Raw genomic sequence first — 20,963 nt, 5'->3', positions numbered from 1 at the left:
CTGAAGCTATTTTTAAGCAACAGTTACATAACTAAGTAGAACAATTTCTAGATTAACAGGTTCTATTTTTTCCCCCCAGATAAGAGGATAAAACAATATTCCAGAACAGCAGTCACGTAATCAAGCAACTTAATTTTGTTGAAATGAAAGAATAAGTGGAAACTTCTGCCACAGGGTTTTATTTTTATTATTTTTTTTTTACTTGAAGTCCAGATCTTAACTTGCATTTGCCTTCTGTGAAAGCTGCCTACAGCTTCCAATTCCATTTTCTTCAACAACAAGCACTTAACAGTGAAGACATACAGAAATCAACTATGCCTGTAGGCACATTCATTAAAAGCAATGGCTAAAGGGAAAAAAAATGCTACAAATGCACAAAAGATCTGTCCTTTATTTCTGAATTGCCTAGATATCCATGCTATAAATACCATCCACCTCAAGAGCCACCAGAAACTCCCTCTGGTGGAGTTACTTCAACTCCACTTGGGGAAGTCTGCACAAAATATGGAGTAACCAAGCCCACCTGAAGAAATCCACTGCTTCCCTCCAGGGACAGAAAAATCCTAGATGTTTTCATCCTCTGCAAAAGATCATCCAGCAATGGGAACATACTTACCCCTTTACTTTCCTGTACCAACAGAGGCAGTAGTTGTACTTTCTCAGTTCCAAAGGAAATCTATGCATGCTATTGCAGCTCTAACTTATTCCATGTCCCACCTCCAATACCAACACTCTCACATAAGCTGACTTGATCCCATACAGCACCAGAACCACCTCACCTCAGACATGAAGAGAAAGTAAAGTGCATGTGTGATGAAAAGGGACTCAAGGGACCAGAGCTGACTCCGAGGGCTCCCTCAGCCACTGCAGTACCATGCAGATAAAACTGCTGTTCATGACCAATGAGTTTATCAATCCTTTACATTCTATTCCTAAGTAAAGCCATAAACAATCTATAGTTTAATGTCAACTAACTTCAGAATGTTAAATCTTACTTTCAATTTCCAAGGAGACTGGAGTTCTTGGCTACATTTGAGATTATTCCTTACTGTAAATTTAACTCCTGTTCTTATGAAGATCGTCTTTAGCTTAAAAATATCACATTCAGGTTGGTCTGTGCCCCATTTGCTCACTGCTAAGAAACAGACCCCTTGTCTTGATTCAAGCCACCAGGAACAGCTCTTTCCAACAGGAGCAGCAGCTTTCAGCTTTACACAGGAATACAGAAGGAGACTCATTTTCAGTCTCTCTCTCAACCTTGTACTCACTGTCATTTCCTCTACTGATTTCCCTCTGCAGCAGTGAGGGTGCCGGCCCTGCAAGGCAGGAGGACTAGGTCTTGTTCACAGCCTGATGGCCTCCACAGCACTTTGTGGCCAGGTGCCTCAGCACACCACCTCCCTCCCTGCCTGCCACAGGCACAAATCAGGCCAGGCTGCTGAACAGAGACAACTTGCCACTGCTACCTGCCACTGGTGTGAATGCTCCACACACCATTTACTTCATACAGTTTGAGTAAGCTTGCACCAAGCTCTTCCAAGGGACAGAAGTCATCCCTGTTAATCCCCAAATTCCACTGCTGCCTCAAGAACAATGGAAGTTGCTGGGAAAGCCTCTCCTCTTCAGATACTGGCCCCTGCGTAGTAACAGAATAATGTGTTAGTAGTAACTCATATTCAGCTAAACTTGGGCTCCTCAGAACCTAGCACTCTTGATCCACATAGTTTCCAAGTTTCTTTGCTACCTTAGGTCTTCCACAGTAAATCAGACCATGTCACCAATAGATCACCATCTGGAACCCAGTTCAGATCACACAGAAATAACCTTAGGTTGTATTTGAGCATTACTCTGTTTTAAAGGTAAAGGCACTTACTTACTTTTTAAGTATTATTGTCTCCATTTTCCATATGAAGAACAGGAGGCGGAGTATTAAAATAGCTTGCCTGATGACACTCAGTACACCTGACCTGCTTTTACCTATTGCTACCTACAATGAGTAGAACTGGTAGCCAAGACTTCTCAGCATTATCCTACAGCAATCAAAAATTTAGTATTACCAGGTGAATTTGACACTCCTGCTACTAATAGAGATGTTTCTGAAAATGACAGAGGCAAGAAGATATTTAAAAAAAAAAAATCAAAAATCCACCCTACAAAGCTGACTACAACATAATAAACAGATGCAGAAAAACTTGTTTTCTTATGCCTTTTTTCTGGCTTTCACCATTTCGACTCTAACTTCTAATACTTTCTTTTTTCTGACGCATCTTTGAAGACATAGTACTGAGGCTGACAACAGCTAGACACCGTTCAACTTCTAATGCCTCATTTCTCTACAGCATGAAACAAAAAAAATAAAATAGGGATTCACATTTCTGTGATGCCCACTAACAACCTTCCTCCAAGCCCTCCATCTTCTCCACACACACTCTGAGGACTCGGTTTTGCTTTCCTTAGAGGGCAGTTGATATTTTGAGCCAATGTGAATAATACACAGATAAAATTAGCTGTGCTAATGCAGAGACTATGTTTAGAACTAAATCTTACACTCTTAGGAGAATTTCTGCACTGTAAAAAACAAGCCTCAATCCAGAGAGGGACCATACTTCCTTTTATTTCCATCAAAGAAGCCACAAAATACAGTTTCAGAGACAAAAACCTCAAACGTTGCCATCTGAATACTACTTCCTTGAACTTTTCCAGGATATAAGAATATATATGCATATCTCGGTTATCAGCATTCTCACCTGCTAGTAGACCGCACACAAAGCAAATATGGTTATATAACAGGGGTTACACACACTGTCCCTCTGAACTTGTAAGTCACTTTTTTTGAAACATTCTGAAAACTGTAAGCCATTTGTGTCCTTCCAAAAAAACATTTGAAAGATCTGATTTCAACTATAAAGCGTGCCTCAATAAACAGATACCAAATTAGGAAAGAATTGTATAATGTCCAGTACAGTCTTTTATCTGGGCTTTTCCTAGACAAAATATTTAGTTTTGCAATCCTTTCTTATATATATAGTGTATATATATACACACACATATATATAAAAAATATTAACAGCAGTTTATTACTTCTCCATTCATTCACTGGCAATTCACTTAAGAAAAAAATGCATTTTAATTGCTTTCTCCCACTGCCTATGCCAGAGAGAAGATAAAAGATCAGTGCGCTAACACATTTTAGAAAATTTCATGCATTAGCACACAAATTAAATGAAAGCAACGAACCCAACTAAATCAGAAGGGCAAGAAAATGTATGTCATAGATTATGATAAAAGTCTTAAAAGAATGTTTTTTATCCTGAAAGAAGTTCCTCTGGCAACTTATGTACACGTCAGGCACCATTTTGTCCACCAAATCCATATTCCCTGGTATGAAACTCAGCACACACTACAAGTGACATAAACAGTCTCACATTACAACATCTGATCCCCTGTAGAAAACAGAACTGTAACCATAATTTCTACAGCCAGTCAAGATAAAAAAAATGCTAAAGCATTCAAAACAGGGAGAAGAGAGAATCATCTTCTCTACAGAAAAGTTCCAGGGTTTGCTCCATCATTATAAAAAAAAAAAAATCAGATTGGTACTGCAATGTCTACCCAGATGGACTACCTAGCACCTGAATGGGATGCTGGTTCAACACCAGCATCCCTCCCAAGAGTACCTAGTACATCACCAGCATTACTAAGGATAGCTTTCACATTTAAACATAAGAATTGCAAACTTGCTTTATGTACTGCTACCTGTAACACTTACTGTCTTATGAGCACTAAATTCTTTGAATTCTTTAATACTTTGTAATGCAGTAGTAATACATGAGGGGTTCACTGTTTACAAACTAACAAGCTTGAACAAGCAATTAAAAACTAAGCTTTCCTTTAAAAGATTTGATGATAACTTCTCTCTGCAGACCATGAAAATTAGAAGACAGAGTGCTTGCCCATCCGTTTTGTTTTCCAGTATGCACAGCTGTGAGTAGAGACAGAGGTGGAGACTAGAGAATGTTTCAATTGCTGCCTTTGATAATGGAAAGAATTTAGTGTTTATAAGTTTATTTCCAGTTGTTGGCTCATACATTTGGGTATTTATAGTACTCATCACTATGGTATCCAAGCACATTAGCAGTGCTTCCACCCACGCAAAACAATGTAACACTGCTTCTCCTCCTCACTCCAACCTACTAGGAAACACCTTAGTTTTGGCGTTACTATCATAGCATGGTCCAAAAATGAAAACCAGAATTCTTAGCTAGACTCAATTTCAGATTTGCTTTTTTAAAATAAGATAAATAAACGCAGGGGATAAAGAACATTGTAAAAACTGGTGCAGGAGAAAACAGCTTACCAGGATCTTCTCTCCATTTCAGAATCATCTCCATAACCACTAGCTCACAGATTCTGAATTATCCACTTACAACTATTTCAAAATATACACGTAATTCTACCAAATAATGTTAGTTATTAAAGTCTTCTTTCACCTCAGAGAAACACAAGAGAGCCACTTTGCGCAATGCAGTATGTATGTTTTCCAGTGTTACTTAATAGTACCAGTAAATCCCTAACATAGCAAATTGTAATGGCATTCAGCCCACATCCAAGCTACCAGGATGAAACCTGAAACTCTGCAAAGGGTAGCAATTTTAGAAGCTACATACAGATCTTCCCATCATCACTCAAGTGGTGGAAGGCTATTAATGCACTTTAGCTTTAAAGAGGTTGACACAAATGATTTTTGAGAAATCAAAACTAGCATGCTTCACATTCCATAAAATACTTGTAAAAAAAAAAAAATCAACCACGGCTAAGTTCCCTTTGAAGTCCTGGGCTAGCAACTGTAGGTAGATTAGGCCCAATTATACTGAGCACTGGAAACAGCAGAACTGTATTGATAGTAAAATTGTAAACACTGAATGCAAGACTCATTAACAAAAAGCAGAAAGTAATTTTTATCCGAGGTTTCTGTACTGCATTTTGTTTAAAAAATTTTAATTGATATTCTTATTTATCACAGGCCAAAAAGATTTGTGATGTTAGTCGTGCTATCAAAAAACAAGTACAAATATCTTTGTTATACACATACAGGCACACAAACTCTCCTTGCCTATATTCATGATTTATCTATACAAACGCATACAGAAAAGAAATGAAGCAACTTAACCAACGTGAAATTCAGTCAGTTTCAGAAAAAAAAATCCATAATTCTCTGTATCTCTCAGTTCTCTAAACATGAAGCACAGAACTCAACCATATTTGTCAGACTCTTTATCAATTCCTGAGCTTATACCCCAGGCAGCAGGAATAATAACCACTCATTTAAGAAAATGACTAAATAATGTTTTTCAACTTTTACAGTAAATTAAGGGTATGCTACTCCCATGGGAGTATAAAATTCCTGGAAAATTCCATAAACAAGAACTCTTGCCAATACATCACATTTTATTATTTCTGCTAGACAATGCTACCTGCCAGAACTAAGTATGTGTTCATTTACATCCCTAGGATTCCTTCTTACTCTGAATTGCCATTTCATTCAAAAACTTCAGAAGTACACATTTAAGAGCTTCTGGGTTTCTTGCATTCTTTAGTTCTCTCCAAGATAACCCATCCTGATTTCCACTGAAAAACGGGAGATCCTGCCCCTCTACTCTGCACTGGTGAGGCCTCACCTGGAGTACTGCATCCAGATGTGGATACCTCAGTACAGGAGAGACATAGACCTGTTGGAGCACGTCCAGAGGAGGGCCACAAAAATGGTCCAAGCAATGGAGCACATCTCCTACGAGGACAGGCTGAGAGAGTTGGGGCTGTTCAACCTGAAGAAGAGAAGTCTCCAAGGTAACCTGATAGCAGTCTTTCAGTATCTAAAGGGAAGCTACAGGAAAGAAGGGGACAGACTCTCTAGCAGAGTCTGTGGTGACAGAACAAGGGGAAATGGTTTCAGTCTTAGAGAGGGTAGATTTAGGTTACATCTACGGAAAAAGTCGTAGTATGGGTGGTGAGGCACTGGAACAGGCTGCCCACAGATGCAGCTGATGCCCCATCCCTGGAGACTTCCAAGGTGAGGCTGGATACAGCCATGGGCAACCTGATCTGGCTGTGCATGTCTCTGTTCATTGCAGGGGAGTTGGACTAGATGACCTTTAAAGGTTCCTTCCAGTTCTAAGGATTCTATGATTCTATCATCAGCAATGTGAGAAGTTACAGCAAAGACCGTAAACGCAGAAGTCTGGCCAGAACCAACCTTCACATTTTTTCCTTAACAAATGATCAGTGAATGAATGGGAAAGTAAAAACTGGAGCAGTTGTGTCACTTGTGAACTCCACATAAAGCTTGCCCAGCTGAGCACCCTGTACAGTCCTTTACCATAGACCTCTCAGCATCAAGGAGTAAGGTAGTTTGACTCTCCAGTGAAGACGAGAGATGTTTCATCGAAAGGCCTGAATGGTGAAAAGCATACTTATCTTGCAGACTGCTTCAAGTCCAACTTGTTTTCTCCTTCCTCTCTCTCAACACTATTGGGAACAAAAACATGGGCCAGCCATGAGAGGAACTACCAGGACTATTGATGCTGGTGATGCTGATGAGAGTTGAATAGAGAGGAAAAAAAAAAAAAAAAAGTAGCATAAGATAAAGGTGAGGCCATGTCACAAGGTCAGCACATTTCCAGTTCTACCAAAGACAGGAATCACTTCACTAAGGATTTCTTGGACAGCAAATAATACTAGCAATCTCCACAAAAATTGCTTTCCTTTGTTTTATTCATAAGGGATATTTATTTCCAAGTATTTTTTTTCCTCCTTGTCTACGTAAGGGAAAAGAGTTATTCTTTCACAAGCAGTACCACCCAGCAGAACACATTTTCTTTTAGAGCTTGCGAACTTGCAGAAAGGCTAAGACTTTCTCATTTCTAAGATTCTATGTCCATCAAACCCACAAAAACCACCCAGCCTCCTCTTCAGTTACAATCCAGGAGACCCTTCTTACAGAAGCCATTACATTCAGCTACCTATACATGACAATAACCACACATTTTTAGGACCAATTTTTGTTCTCTTAAGTTAGTAATTTTACTTTTTTTGTAGCTTTCCTCTCAAATGGAAAACAATGACACTGCATACCAGCAGGGTTTTCCTAGAGATAAAAGCCAAGAGTTACATAGTGTTTAAACATCCTAATTCACATCCTGTTATCTATTCATTTTTACATAATGAAACTTAAATGGTCTATCAAACCACTAGTGTGCATTGCAGGCACACATCTGGTGCAGTAATAAATGAATGGTGACATTTGAAATTCTTGCTTTGAACTATCCTACTAAAACACAAAATTTAAATCTGAAGATCTTAGCTGCATGCTCCTTTTTTCTAGGTATCTGTACCACGAATTTGTCAGTTCTTATTTCTACCAAAACTAAAGCAACAAAGAAAAACTTCATCTGAGTCCTTAATAATCTCTAAAAAAAAAAGTTTCAAGTTGTTCTTTTTAAATGTTTTAAACATTCTTTTAGCCATTTGGAAATACCTAACACTTCTCTCTCCATCTCACTTCTATGCGCTTCAAATATATTTTTAATTCACGTTTTGAGCTGAGCTAATTAAAATTAGAATCTTGCCACCATTTTCACCTGCAAAGAATGAATGCATGCAGACAGTCTACAATGAGGAAGAAGGGAATGCTTCTCACTACACAAATTCTCAAAGGAAAAGTTTAATCTGAAAGCATCTCTCATCCATTTAAGAGTCTCCTTTGCAGCATTTGCATATAAGTTAGAACAGTAACTATAATCCTATCCAGAATCTCTAAGCATTTCTAAAGTAAAAGTTATAAATGGGAAAACTGAAAACCTCCTGGTACTTCATACAAAAAAGGTCATTGTTTAAATTAGCCTAGAAAAATTGTTCTATTTAAGAATACAAAATACTTTTAGCCATTGATAGTGATAGGCTAAACTCTGATGGAAAAGGATATGCCACTAAGAGTTTATCATAGCTCCTACAACTTAAGAAATACACACAGGATGTTCAGTATGGTTCACAGACTCACATCAAGAATAAAATCATCCTGTATACTTAAGAGTAGCAGCCCAACCACAAGGATTTCTTCAAATCAAGACCTATTTATATACAGACACATATGTACACGAATAAAGATATAACATTACATTTGTTTATATATCATATTATTATATATAGTAAGAAATAAAATTGTGTAGTATATTCATATCTTATTATTTAGACTCTGTTTTATAACATATAGACTTCCTAAAAACAGGTAATAATGATTAAGCTGGTACCCAGTTTTGGACAGTAAAAGAATAAATAAAACCAGGAAAAAAGGCAGACATTTGTATTTACTACTATTACTAACAATAATAATAGTAATCCAGCAAGTCATCATCAGGGAAAATAAAAATATTTTAAGGTAAAGATCACAAACAGAGAGATACATTTATGGATAGTAATTTCTTACAAATTTCTGTAAATCACAGAATCAGCAAGGTTGGAAAAGACCTACAAGATCATCCAGTCCAAAACATAAAAAAAATAAATTTTATAGGTGTAAATATTAAACACCTGATAGATGTATTTCACTTTTACTGTACCGTCTCTTCCTTCTGTGTCTGAAGGAACAGTAACAGGAAGAAGAGTGAACAGAAGAGGGTGCAAATCCTGAACCTCACAGTGAACAGGAAGAAATTGACCTAAATTAGAACATGTTTTCCCCACATCCTTTACAAGAACACAGGTTCCTAACAACCCAGCAGAAATAGACCACTAATACATCACTCAGTGATGTTATTTAAAGGAAATCAAGTATTTCTTTAAACTGCTATTCTGCAAGAGATTAAAAAAAAATGAAATAAAATGCAAACCCAATCTACAATCTTCTGTATCAAATCAAGGTCCTTTTTACAAAAAGCACTTTTATGTATTTGCATCATTGACGAAACAGGGAAAAAGCTGCACAGAAGTCTATTTGCTGGGAGTAACTTTTTGCTTTAGAAGTAATAAATATCAATGATTTTCTTGCCAATAATCTCTCTCCCTCTAAGAATACACAGTTTTACTCTTACCTATGCATGTAGACTGCCTTTTTTTCTTTTTAAAAAATCTCAAGTTAGCATGATCAGAAAGAAAAGCATACACAGAAGATACTCTTCATATCTATGTAACTGATATTTTTGGCCAGGGTTGCTTTGAAGTGTTTCTCTACAGAGAAGGCTAGAAAACACATTGAAAAGCTATTCATTACATAAGTTGTATTTGTTTTCATAAGCAGAATGAAGCATGAACTTTTCAACAAATTTCTAAGGAAAGTTATTATAGAAGAACATAAAAGTGCAGTGGAAAGTTATTTTTAAGGGAAGATAAAAATAATTTTAAAATAATCCAGAGGGAGGACTATTTATTTAGATAGATTTATTTGGATATTTATTACTAATAAAGGATCATTAAAATGAACGAGCACACCTCTGCAAAGTCTCCATGTGGTCAGTTGGTGAAAGATTTACTATTAGTTGGTTGGGGGAAGGGGGGAAGGGAAGATGGCTAATTTGGGGATTTCCCAGGAAAGAGAAAGGTTGTGCATTTTGTTTTAAAAAATAAAAAGCAACTAAAAAAACCCACAAACTAAGCCAAAGCAAGATACAAGCATCCTCTCTCATCATGGCCAATATTACTCCATCCATAAGATAGTTTTTAAGGGAAATTCCTTCAGGAAAAAAAAACATGCCAAAGATCTTTATCTAGACAAGAGATCTAACTTTTAAGTTATTTTTAAGTAAAATAAGAGTTTGAAGAGCAGCACATAAGACTTACTACACAAATAAAAATACACCTTTAAAAATGACTTTCTTGAAGTTGAATGTTTTTTTTTTCAGTAGCACTGAAAAAGCAAAGTCATCAAGACAAGAAAAAAAGGTGATTTCCGCATTGAGACATATCCTACACTTTTCTTAGCAACTGGCTTAAGATTCCAACAAACTGAGATGTCATGTCTGTAATCTGTATCATCATCCATTAGCTCTTTTACTATGAAGTTACAGAGAAAATGAAGAGAAGAGCTCTTTTCAAGTGGAACGAGGAAAAATGAACAAGGGCCCCAAATCTTACCCTGAAATCAAAAGGCTATTTATGACTGCACCTCAATGACTATTCTGCAGCCAGGAGGAAACACAGGGCCTCCAGTTTGTTGTTGTTGTTGTTTCTTTTTTTCTTTTTTTTTTTTCCTGGCAGTACTAACACTACCAATATTGTCTAGATCTTTACAACATAGCCACAGAAAAAAAAAAAAAAAAAAAAAACAGTCCTAAGCAACAAGTTCATTTCAGCCCAGTCCTGAATTCGGTGCAGCTTTGAACTCAGAAAACAACCGCCAAACCTCAGACCAGGTCACTTAGTGCTTCCTGGCACATCCTCGCCAATTCAGTTAATAGTTCACATGGTAGAAAAGTTCATCTCTGCATTTTATATAACAAAGACTATTTTTCAGACTACGTACAAACTTCTTATAGATTTCTTTATATCGATCTATAGTGCACAGCTATAAAGCTAGATTTCAGAGGTAGGAACAACTACTTGGGAGATATTCTCATCTCCATTCTCCTGATGTATTTCACACAGACTCCTCTTAAATCCAAGCAGATTTTGAATTAAGAACCTTCCTCTTGCACCTCATCTCTAAAACCTCACTACCGGCTAAAAGAAAGAACAGTAAAACCATAAGCTACCCAACAAAGGAGTTAAATTAACTCATGCTTCCATAAAAGTACCAACTGAAAGCCTGTTTTCTCCCACTGTGAACTAATATTAATGATCAATTCCATTAGCACCTACTTCTTGTGATTCTTGTTCAAATACTTTTGTTTAATATCAGTTAATGATACGCTACTTTTGTATTTGCATTTCTAGATGAAAATAATAAAAGCCTTTTAACTGGGTTAAATGAGCTTTTAAAGAGAAGTAAATGTACCTAAGGCAAGACAAATCCTCAAGGTCTCTAAAACTTCAGTAAAACTACATTGCAACAGTGCAGATCAGATTTCAGGTACCACAGACACATTCTGAAAGCAACTTCTATAAGCACCATGAGAATGCAGCGTAACAGTATGAGGATATTAACACCAACTCCAGTATCTTTAAAAACATCTAGGGACAACAACAACAAAAAAAGGACTAGTAAGGAGGCAAAAAAAATCTGCAACTAGCTGAAAGACAGCTGATAGCTCTACATAATATATAAACATGGATAAACTCTGTCATAATCTCAGTTCAAAGTTTTCATAAGATTCACATTAGCCAAATATACATCTAAAAAATTTCCAGAATGAAGGGTTGTCTCCTTTTAGTGGTAAAGAAGTAATCTCTGTGCAGCTGAGTACACTTTACAATGCAGGCTTCCTCAACCACAGCTGATACACATGATCATTGTCACAGCAAAGTCTTCTTCCCTAGCCCTTTAACAGGAAAGAAGAAAAGATTATACATCTTGGTTTTTCTTTTTTAATCATGTTTCTAGTGGGGAGTCCACCAATTTTCCATCTCAGTTTGACTGGATAAAAAGCATTTAAGACAGTAAAAAAAAAAACACAGACAGTTTTAACTGCTTTAAAAACAAAGCATTCACAGTTCCATTCTCACTTCCTCTAACCTGAAGGAAGTCAGTGAAGAAGGAAGTGAGATGAAAGGAGTAAATATGCTTCATTTAGGAGTGTTCTCTGCACACTGTTCTTTCTTGCTGCTGTCTTTATAATGCCAAAATTGATGTAAGAAGTCCATCTGATTTACCACAGAAACACAAGTGAGGTACTGAAAAAGAATCTGTTTAACAGGGAGCTCTTATACTCTACTTCAAAAAACTTATATATATATAACAAGAAAAAGTTTTCATTACTTGCATTAAGGTAGAAATTTAGTTTTCACTGAAAAAAACTAAAAGAAAAAAGCCCTCCAGAAATAGGTAGTGGTAGAAATCTGTTGAAAATAACACAAAAAACCAATAGGGATTTACAAACCTTTCTGCAGAGGATACAACCAGTCTTCTCTACCATGTCCTGACCCAGAACTCCAGACAGTACCAGAACGTTTTCTTTTGCTCAGCAAAAGTCTCTGAACAACTTGCTGCCTACATCCCAAATGACTATAGGTAATCCACCAAGAGCACTGCTTTGCCCACAGAGGAAACAATTCAAGTGGGGTCATGTGATTTTTCTTCCAGATAAGGCTGCAAACACTGCTTGAATGCATACATTAAATATTGAATAGTATCCAACTACGTTTCTAGTGTTTATACAATGATAGTTTATGGCTCAAAAGGTTCCTCCAATGCTGTTCTCTGGAACTGATCTCTAATGTCATTCCTGCTTGCTTCAGGAGACCCCAAGTTATCAAGCTGATGAATGCAAGCCAGGAGCTTTCTCTAACATGATAGCAGGAAGGAAAAGTGTGAAATCCTCCATAAGACCTCTCAGCAAAGATTCAAGTTTCGCGTGCCCAGGTCCCATGGCACTAACCTAAATACAAAAAGAATTATTGTGTGATACTCCTTGTTTTCCTATTAGAATGCCAGATATCCATTACACTCTGAAATACAGATTACAGGATATATTAAAGACAACTCCCCTAGACGTCACCTTGCCTGATATTATTCTAACCACAACTCTATAAATTAGTTTCATATGACCTTCTACTTAGAAGCTCTGTTCTTTCTAATGCTTATCTAGTTTTAGCTTTTTAGTAGCAGAAGCTTCACTGTAAATATGAATGCATATTAAATAACTGATGTAGCTTCCTCACAGGACAAGTAAAAAAAACCCTAGGGGGAGAGAGGAGGTAGGAAAGAGGATGAAAGGGTATCACGAAGAGCCTCTGAGAAGATTAAATAATATAACGAACTGTTAAAACTTGAGTGACAGCTGCTGGGATCTTCAAGTGCTGGGTTGTAAATATAGCAGAAGCCGCTCCATCAATAAACCCTAGAGGATCTGCTTACAGAGCTGGCCCTGCCCAAAGATACTCTGTACTGTGGAAAGGGATAGGGTCCCAGTAGCATGCACAAGGAACTGGCTGGAAAAGACAGCATGGGTCACACTTTCCTTGGGAAAAGGCAAACTCATCTGTGGGATTTCTGTTGCTCAAGGACATCTGTATACTTGGTAGGTAATGCAGAAAGATGGGGAAATCTGATGCGTACCTCAAGAAAACCGAGTCTTGGGCGAAAATAACCCATAATTTGAGTTGCACAATGTCACAGATGTATGATGCCCTAGCTGTATGACTACAGTCATTTGAGCCAACTTCTCAGTCACTTAATGGGAAACATAATAGCATATGTTCTTCTATCCACTCCTAGAAATATTACTAGACTTCTGAAAGAACCCAGGTTTCAATTGTGTTTGAATTCTACCAAAACAAACAACCAGAAAATAAACAGCTAACCTCTGAGCATTCAGTATTTATACTCCACTCAAAAATAGAGACATTGTAAATACAGCAAGGAACGACAGCACCTCCTCTACAAGGAACAGAGCTTAATACAAGCTTAAGTGAAGTGCACATTTCTGATTGTCAGGATAGATAATATCCAAGTAACATAATAAGGCTGACACACAGAGGGCGGGATGCTTCTTCAGAATGTGAAACTTGGCAAGTGGGGAAGAAGGAAATCAAGGAAGTACGGCTCCAACTTCATTATTTTCCTCTCACCGAACAACAGCTATTTCACCATACTTACATCACTATTTGCCAGGATCCAAATGTTGAAAGATTGGACTTAACTAAGTAAAGGTCAAGAATTACTCTGAAAATCCACCAGCTCCTAAAATCACTGAGCAGAATACAATGAACACGAAGTATACATACCAGCTCTCAGGATCTTTCTGCTACCGCACCTTCCAGATTGACATTAAAAAAAAAGAGAGCACGCTAACATTTGAAACGTACACATTCTCAATCCCATTATCTTCAGCAGCATGCTAAATGAAACCAAAAAAGAACGCCTTTAAGTTACTAATAATTAGGTTTTACCTCCTGAAGTTCTATTCTGCCCTCTACCAAGTTATATTTGGTAGCTACACTTGCCACCTTCTCTTCCACCCTACTCCCCCCCAACCCTGCACCATGCCTCCTTGGCATACAAAGAAACACTACAATTAATTTAAAGTAATTAGATTTTTTAAAATCAGTTAGCAAGGTAACGTATTCAGTAAAAGTACAGACCAGAGATTCTTCTGGGCCTCATAATATTAAATGATAGAATAGGAACTTGTTTTAAGTATTCCAAAGAAGTTCTGCCTATACAAAATACACCGGCAATATATCAAGCACTATGCAGCAATGCTTTATGTTGTGAACAGACCATGCTTATTCAGATTTCTAAATGAAAAGAGACAGAGACACAATTCAACATCCATCTTACATCACCATTTCTACCAGGACTTAAAAAAAAAAAAATAAATTTAACTAGGACATCAACTCCCCGATGAAGTTGTTATAACTCTGATATACTGAATTCAATCCAAGGCTCCACATTTCACTTCCTTCCACTTTCCTTCTTAATAGAAAGAATGAGATTTTTCATAAGACTAATGGCATTCAGTGTCCAAGAGTAAACTACACAGGATAGTACAGGATAAGATGAAACCAGTAATAACACACCTTGTTTGCAAGTAGAGAAAAGTTTAAAAATAACTTCAAAAAATACAATGTAAAAATCTTCTCCTCCTGCTACATGTATTTGTGGTTTTTTCCCCCCTTGTTCAAAAGATCAACTGTACCCATCTAGCACTTAACGGCAGGAAACAAACAAAAAAGACCCCACCACTTTAACCACCATATACAGAAAGAGAAAACACCTTTCTACATTAATCCTTAAATTAAGAACACACTGAATTAGAAGTTTAGACCTATTCTACCAAAACTAACATCCCCACATTTATGGTTGCTAAGATTTCTCCCCTCAGCTTTCCCCAGGCCACATCAGCATTTCTCACCTTCAGCAATGAAACTCAACTAGCCGTTTCATTTCCTAGTTTTCCTACCTTTGCAAAACATAGCTACCACAGGATCTTATTTAATCACAAAAGAGTTATCCTCCTCATGCCTTTGTCAAAATCCATATCTCCCCCAGACCACAAAGGCTTGAAAAGAATACAAGAGATACTTGGCACTATTTTGTAAATCCTGCACTCTCAAAAAGAATGAATGCTCCTGAAATAAAGTGTGACCAAGTAGATGAAATTGAAGGAAAGACACAAGGGAAAAAAAAAAAAAAACACAACTAAAAACAGATTTAAAATGCATTTGAGCTCCACTCCAGGATATTTACAAGTCACTACACATTTACATACATTAATTCAGCTGAGATTTCTGTAATTAATGTTAACATTAATTCAGAACTTAAGTTTTTGCTTTTTAGTAGATGTACTAGAAAGGAAATAGCAAGGCCACATTTCATTCTCTAAGCATTGTTAAAAATTCTAATGATCTGCTGACTTGTGAGAAAAATTCCCCTCTGCAAAATCCCCAAGGGCTCTGTCCAAAGCAGCACATTGAGAGCAGATGGCCAGCATCAAGCCTGCAATTACCAGTCTGGCCTGGCAGTTCCACAGATCACAATATTCTTTTGGTGGGTGTGGGGAGGGAGCAGCAGGAGATGTAGACAGCTAGGTATCTTAGGCAACTGAACTTTCCACTAAAAACGGACATACATTCAATATCCAATCCTGTCGTACGCTCCTTCCACTTTCACTTTACATTTCCTTCTTTTCTCCTTTAACATTTTCTTTTCTGCTAAGAGTTTCCCAAACAAGGTGGCAGGAAACATCAATATTAAAGACACAGAAAAACTGACCATTATGTGTAAGTACCGCCAGATGCACAAACGTCATAAACTTGTTGCCATTTCTCCCTCTTCACTTTGTTTGAAAAACTCCTAATGCAGCTTGCAATAATGCTCTACAAAAAGCATGCAAATGGCCAGTCATTAGAAGCAACAAATGACTTTCAAACTTGTGGCTGCATTAGTGTCATCCGCCTCTCCACCCCCCCTTAGAAAACAGCTATTTTGTTCTCTGCAGCCAGGAGAACTATCTGATGAAGAGGTGCTGTTTCATTTCCTCTTCTTAGTCCCTCCCCTCAAATGGTACAGCACTCAAGAAAAAAAAAAAAACAGGCAAGGTTTCAATTCATATACTGAATTTTCAAATACCACTCTACAATATGTGGGCAAGTTAGCTTGTAAACACACATACAGTAAGCATGAGAGCTTTAATCTCCCCACAATCCCAATAACAAAGAAAAAAGTAGTAAGACTTCTGCATTAATAACCATTTAATATTTCAATTTTTTACACAAAGAACTTGAGTATTTAAATAAAAGCATTTTGCCAAACCCAGTAAGAGTTTAAAGATAAAGTATGTGGAAAGGAAGTTGTAAGGAGACTCCTACAGAGTTCCTTTGTAACTGACAGATGAAAGAGGAAGAAGGGCAGCAGATGATTCCCTCTTCTACAAAGACTAACAGACTTGGCAGCAGTTAGACCTCTCCTCAGGAACACTCAGCCCTCCTGTATATTATCCTGCATGTCATGCAGAACAGCATCCCTTTCTTCACTTCTACTGATTCTCCCTGTTCTACCTCATTTCAGCTGTCCACTCTTCCACTCAGAAAAGCACTGGAGAAAATTATACTACAGACCTATTTTCATTTCTCTTACTCTTGGAAAATCTTACTGGGACAATAGGTTTCACAAGAAGGCAACCTCAAGCCCTTCAAACTCTCTTCTCTCCTCCTCCCACTGCCACACGCCATAGATAGGGCTGTAATGTTATGGAGATGCTGCTACCTTAGAGGCTGAAAACCTCCTTAACAAGAGCAACTTGGAAGAATCATGATTTAATCCAAACTGAGTTTTGACAGTCTTTAGATAAAGTTGATATGCCCCAAAGACCTGTGATTAATTGGCTTCTAAAGGTAAAGCCAATCAGAAAAGAAAAGCTCAGGAAGGTATCCCCTACCCCCAGTGAGAGACACAGGCAAGCTGGTAACAACAGACACAAGAAAGCTGAGTTACTTAACTTTTTTGCCTCAGTCTTCTCTCATAACCGCTTGTCACACAGCCCTCAAATGTTTGGTTTGGTAGGAGGGGAGCGGGGAAAGCAACGTCCCTCCCACTGTAAGCGAAGACCAGGTTCATGACCACCTAAGGAACCTGACCATCTGCAAGTCTATGGGTTCTAATGAGATGCATCCCAGCGTCCTGAGGGAATTGGCTGATGCAGTCGCCAAGCCACTCTCAATATTTGGAAAGTTGTGGCAATCAGGTGAAGTCCCTGGTGACTGGAAAAAAAAGCAATATCACAACCATTTTGAAGAATGGTAAAAAGAATGACCCAGGGAACTACCAGTCTGACAACAGTCTCACCTCCACACCAGGGAAGACCTGGAAGTAGATCCTCCTGGAAACTATGCTAAGGCACATGGAAGACAGGGAGGCAACACAGAAGAACTAGCATGGCTTCACCAAGGGAAAATCCTGCTTGACCAACCTAGTGGCCTTCTACAATGGTGTCACTGCATCAATGGACAAGGGAAGAACCACTGATGGACTTCAGTAAGGCCTTTGACACAGTACCCCACAACATCCTTCTCTCTGAATTGGAAAGATGTGGATTTGATGGGTGGACTATTCAATGGATAAATAATTGGCTGCAGGATTGAGTCCAGAGAGTGGTAGTAAATGGCTCAATGTCTGGATGGAGAACGGTGACAAGCAGTGTTCCACAGGGTCAGTTCTGGGACCGATACTCTTTAATATCTTCATCAGAGACTCACACAGTGGGGTTGAATGCAAGCTCAGAACGTTTGCTAATGACGCCAAGCTGTGGTGTGTGCTCAACGCACCATACAGACAGGATGCCATTCAGAGGGATCTAGACAGGCTTGAGCAGTGGGCCCAGGTGAATCTCGTGAGGTTCAACAAATCCAAATTCAAGATCTTGCACCTGGCTTGAGGCAACCCTCCTTACCAATACAAGCTGGAAGATGAAAGGATTGAGCACAGCACTGCCAAAAAAGACCTGGGGATACTGGTGGATGGGAAGCTGGACGTGAGCCAGCGAAGTGCCGTCACAGCCCAAAAAGCCAACATTATCCTGGGCTGCATCAAAGGAAGCGTGGTCAGCAGGGCGAGAGGGATGATCCTGCCCCTCTACTCTGCGCTAGTGAGGCCTCACCTGGAGTACTGCATCCAGATGTGGAGCCCTCAGTACAGGAGAGACACAGACCTGTTGGAGACGCCCAGAGGAGGGCCATAAAAATGATCCAGGGGATGGAACATCTCTTCTATGAGGACAAGATGAAAGAGCTGGAGTTGATCAGCCTGGAGAAGGTTCCAAGGCAAACTGACAGTGGCTTTTCAATATCTAAAGGGGAGCTACAAGAAAGAAGGGTGGTGACAGAACAAGGAGAAATGACTTCAGGCTTAAAGAGGGTAGATTTAGGTTACACATAAGGAAAAAGTCTTTTACAATAAGGGTATTGAGGCACTGGACAGATTGCCCAGAGATGCGGTTGATGCCCCATCCCTGGAGACTTTGAAGGCGAGGCTGGATGAGGCCCTGGACAACCTGATCTAGCTGTGCATGTCCCTGTTCATTGCAAAGGAGTTGTCTAGATGACCTTTAGAGGTCCCTTCCAACACTAAGGATTCTATGATTCTGTGATCCTATGATAAGGTGTCAAATGCCCTGCAATAAAATGTGAACCTATTTCCCAAAAGAAGTAAGAAATTGGAGGACAGTAACCCTGTTTCCCCCCCAGTCCCAATGAGTAAGATTTCACTGTTGGCGCACACAATAATTATCAGAAAGCAGTGCCCTTTCATCAACTCCTAAATTGCCTTCTTCTGTTTTTACCAGCTGTTTACCAACCACCATTGCACAAGATATTATCTCCCTGTTTAAGTCTGGCATCTCTTCTAACTGTAGCAATCAAAAGATGAAACAATTATCAGCTTTGTTGCAGAAACGCAAGTTAAAGCGCGCAACTCCTGCAGAAGTAAATTAATTAAATCTCACCAAAACAAAGACTTGGTCCAGTCAGTAAACTAAAGAACTGCATGCCCTCAATTGCTCTGGAAAAATCACCATTATCTTCAGAAACATACCTTTAAAACAGTTTGGATCGTTTCTCTCTCAGAAACATCCAAAGTTTAACAGTGTACACTCACCTTCCACACTATCAGAACAGGAGGTACCAATCCCAGTGTCCCCGCTGTCGGAAGCTATACTGTGTCTTCTTACAGGATTGCTTTGACTGCTTGACGCAATGGTTGTGGACTGCCACAGGGATTCAGTACCAGGTAACCATCCCACAGAGGAATAATCTGAGCCTATAAAGGAAGCCAGAAGTCTGTCATTACAGATACAGTACAGAATTCAAAAACAAAATACCAGTCAAGATGAAAACTGAGCCCTATCTTCCATAGATTAGGTTTGAAACAGAATCTGTGCCGATATTTGGTTTTTCTAAATTACAGTTCTTTTGCTAGGTGGAATCTTTCCAAGAAGCTCCAGTGAATACACTTTTACCACTTAAAAACATGATCCTTAAACTGTTCTTGTGGTAACTTTACCAAGATATTTATCATGCATTTCCTATCCTAGAACTGATTCTCAACATACAGCAGGATTTTGCGTTGCAAGCATTGAGCTACAAAGAAATAAACGTGTTTCAGCAACAGAAACCAGTTGAAGCTTTTGCAGTTGAAATACAGTCATTTCCAACTGCATAAACCCCACATGACTGAGGTTATAAAATAAAGCCAGCGTTGGTACCTAAAGTCATTTGTTATCTTTTTGTGCTTTATCACAAGACAGACTATTAAATCAAGGAGGCACATAGGCTTTGTGGGAATTCTATACATCCAGGGTTTGCTACATTTTGCTTTTTTTTTTTAATATGTTTAAAAGGTTACATTTTGAAGTACAATTAAGAGCAGCAAATAGTTTCAAGGAACTGTTGAGAATGTGTCCTATTTTACAGTCAATCAGAAGTGAAAACGTAACTCAGAGCACAACCCCAAAGAATGGTCACAGTTTCTAATAACCATAATCTAAAGCTAAGCATGGCTTACAGGCAGCATACTGATTGTCATATTTGCTCTCCACATCAGCAGAGGCACATAAAGAACTCTGGAGATAAACACACCCCATGCTTGATGTTCTATATAACTGCTCACATACACCCCCCCAGAAGCAAGCTTTGCGTAACACTTCCAGCAGGAAATGACTCTAAGATCAATTAGCTCACATATAGTGTTTCTTAGGCTACACGTGAGTATTCTTAGGTAATTTAAACATTTTCAGCAGCATCCAAAGTCATAAGAGCAATTTGTCTCTGCAAGGACTTCTGCAGCTCACTCTTAATTTCATCTGTACTTGTTTCACAATAAATCAAGTAGTTCAGAAAATGATGTAAAAATGTAAATACGTAAAATATATACATATTAACCATCCCCAAATACATTTATCTGCAGAAGTATAAACGCGTACGTACTCCCCATTTAGCAGTCAAATCATTAAACTTACCAGCCAGAGCAACAGTAGTTGCTCACAAAACCACTTGTAAACAGAGGAATGCAGTATGCACTTCCTTACTGTATGCTGCAATTAACTGTAACATGACATCTAAACGTGCCTTCTGTAAGTAGTTATTGGAAGTTTTTGATACCTCTGTCCACTTGTCTCAACTTCATTCTCTACTGAGAGTTTTCTCTCCATTAACACGTGTTCCTGTCTTTTCTCTTGCCTCTTTAGTATCTCACTAACTCTCCTTTCCCTTTGTTCTTTTTTACTCAAGCCTTGTGCAATGCATAGCCTCGTGCAATGCATTTCCTTTTCTTCCTCAAACTGTTTGCCTTTCCTCCCAAGAGCCTCTTAACTCTTCATTAC

General features: G+C 38.4%; 1 protein-coding gene across 12 annotated transcripts in view; it reads right to left on the bottom strand.

Moving 5' to 3' along the window:
* Positions 1 to 20,963, bottom strand: part of CEP85L (centrosomal protein 85 like) — a 157,000-nt gene that overhangs the window by 88,594 nt on the left and 47,443 nt on the right. For 10 of the 12 annotated variants that reach the window (XM_021392852.1, XM_021392848.1, XM_021392855.1 and 7 more), the window contains one exon: positions 19,241 to 19,402. The exons of 1 other annotated variant lie outside the window; for it this stretch is intronic. In XM_021392852.1, coding sequence (XP_021248527.1) covers positions 19,241 to 19,402 — 162 coding nt within the window. Of the gene's footprint in view, positions 1 to 12,026; positions 12,229 to 19,240; positions 19,403 to 20,963 lie in introns of those variants that run through there. One more of the 12 variants, XM_021392849.1, reaches the window with a different exon arrangement.

The sequence above is a fragment of the Numida meleagris genome, chromosome 3, assembly GCF_002078875.1.
Source record: "Numida meleagris isolate 19003 breed g44 Domestic line chromosome 3, NumMel1.0, whole genome shotgun sequence".
Taxonomy (NCBI): Eukaryota; Metazoa; Chordata; class Aves; order Galliformes; family Numididae; genus Numida; species Numida meleagris.
The sequence above is the reverse complement of the archived record's forward strand: the minus strand, read 5'-3'. Positions and strand labels throughout refer to the sequence as shown.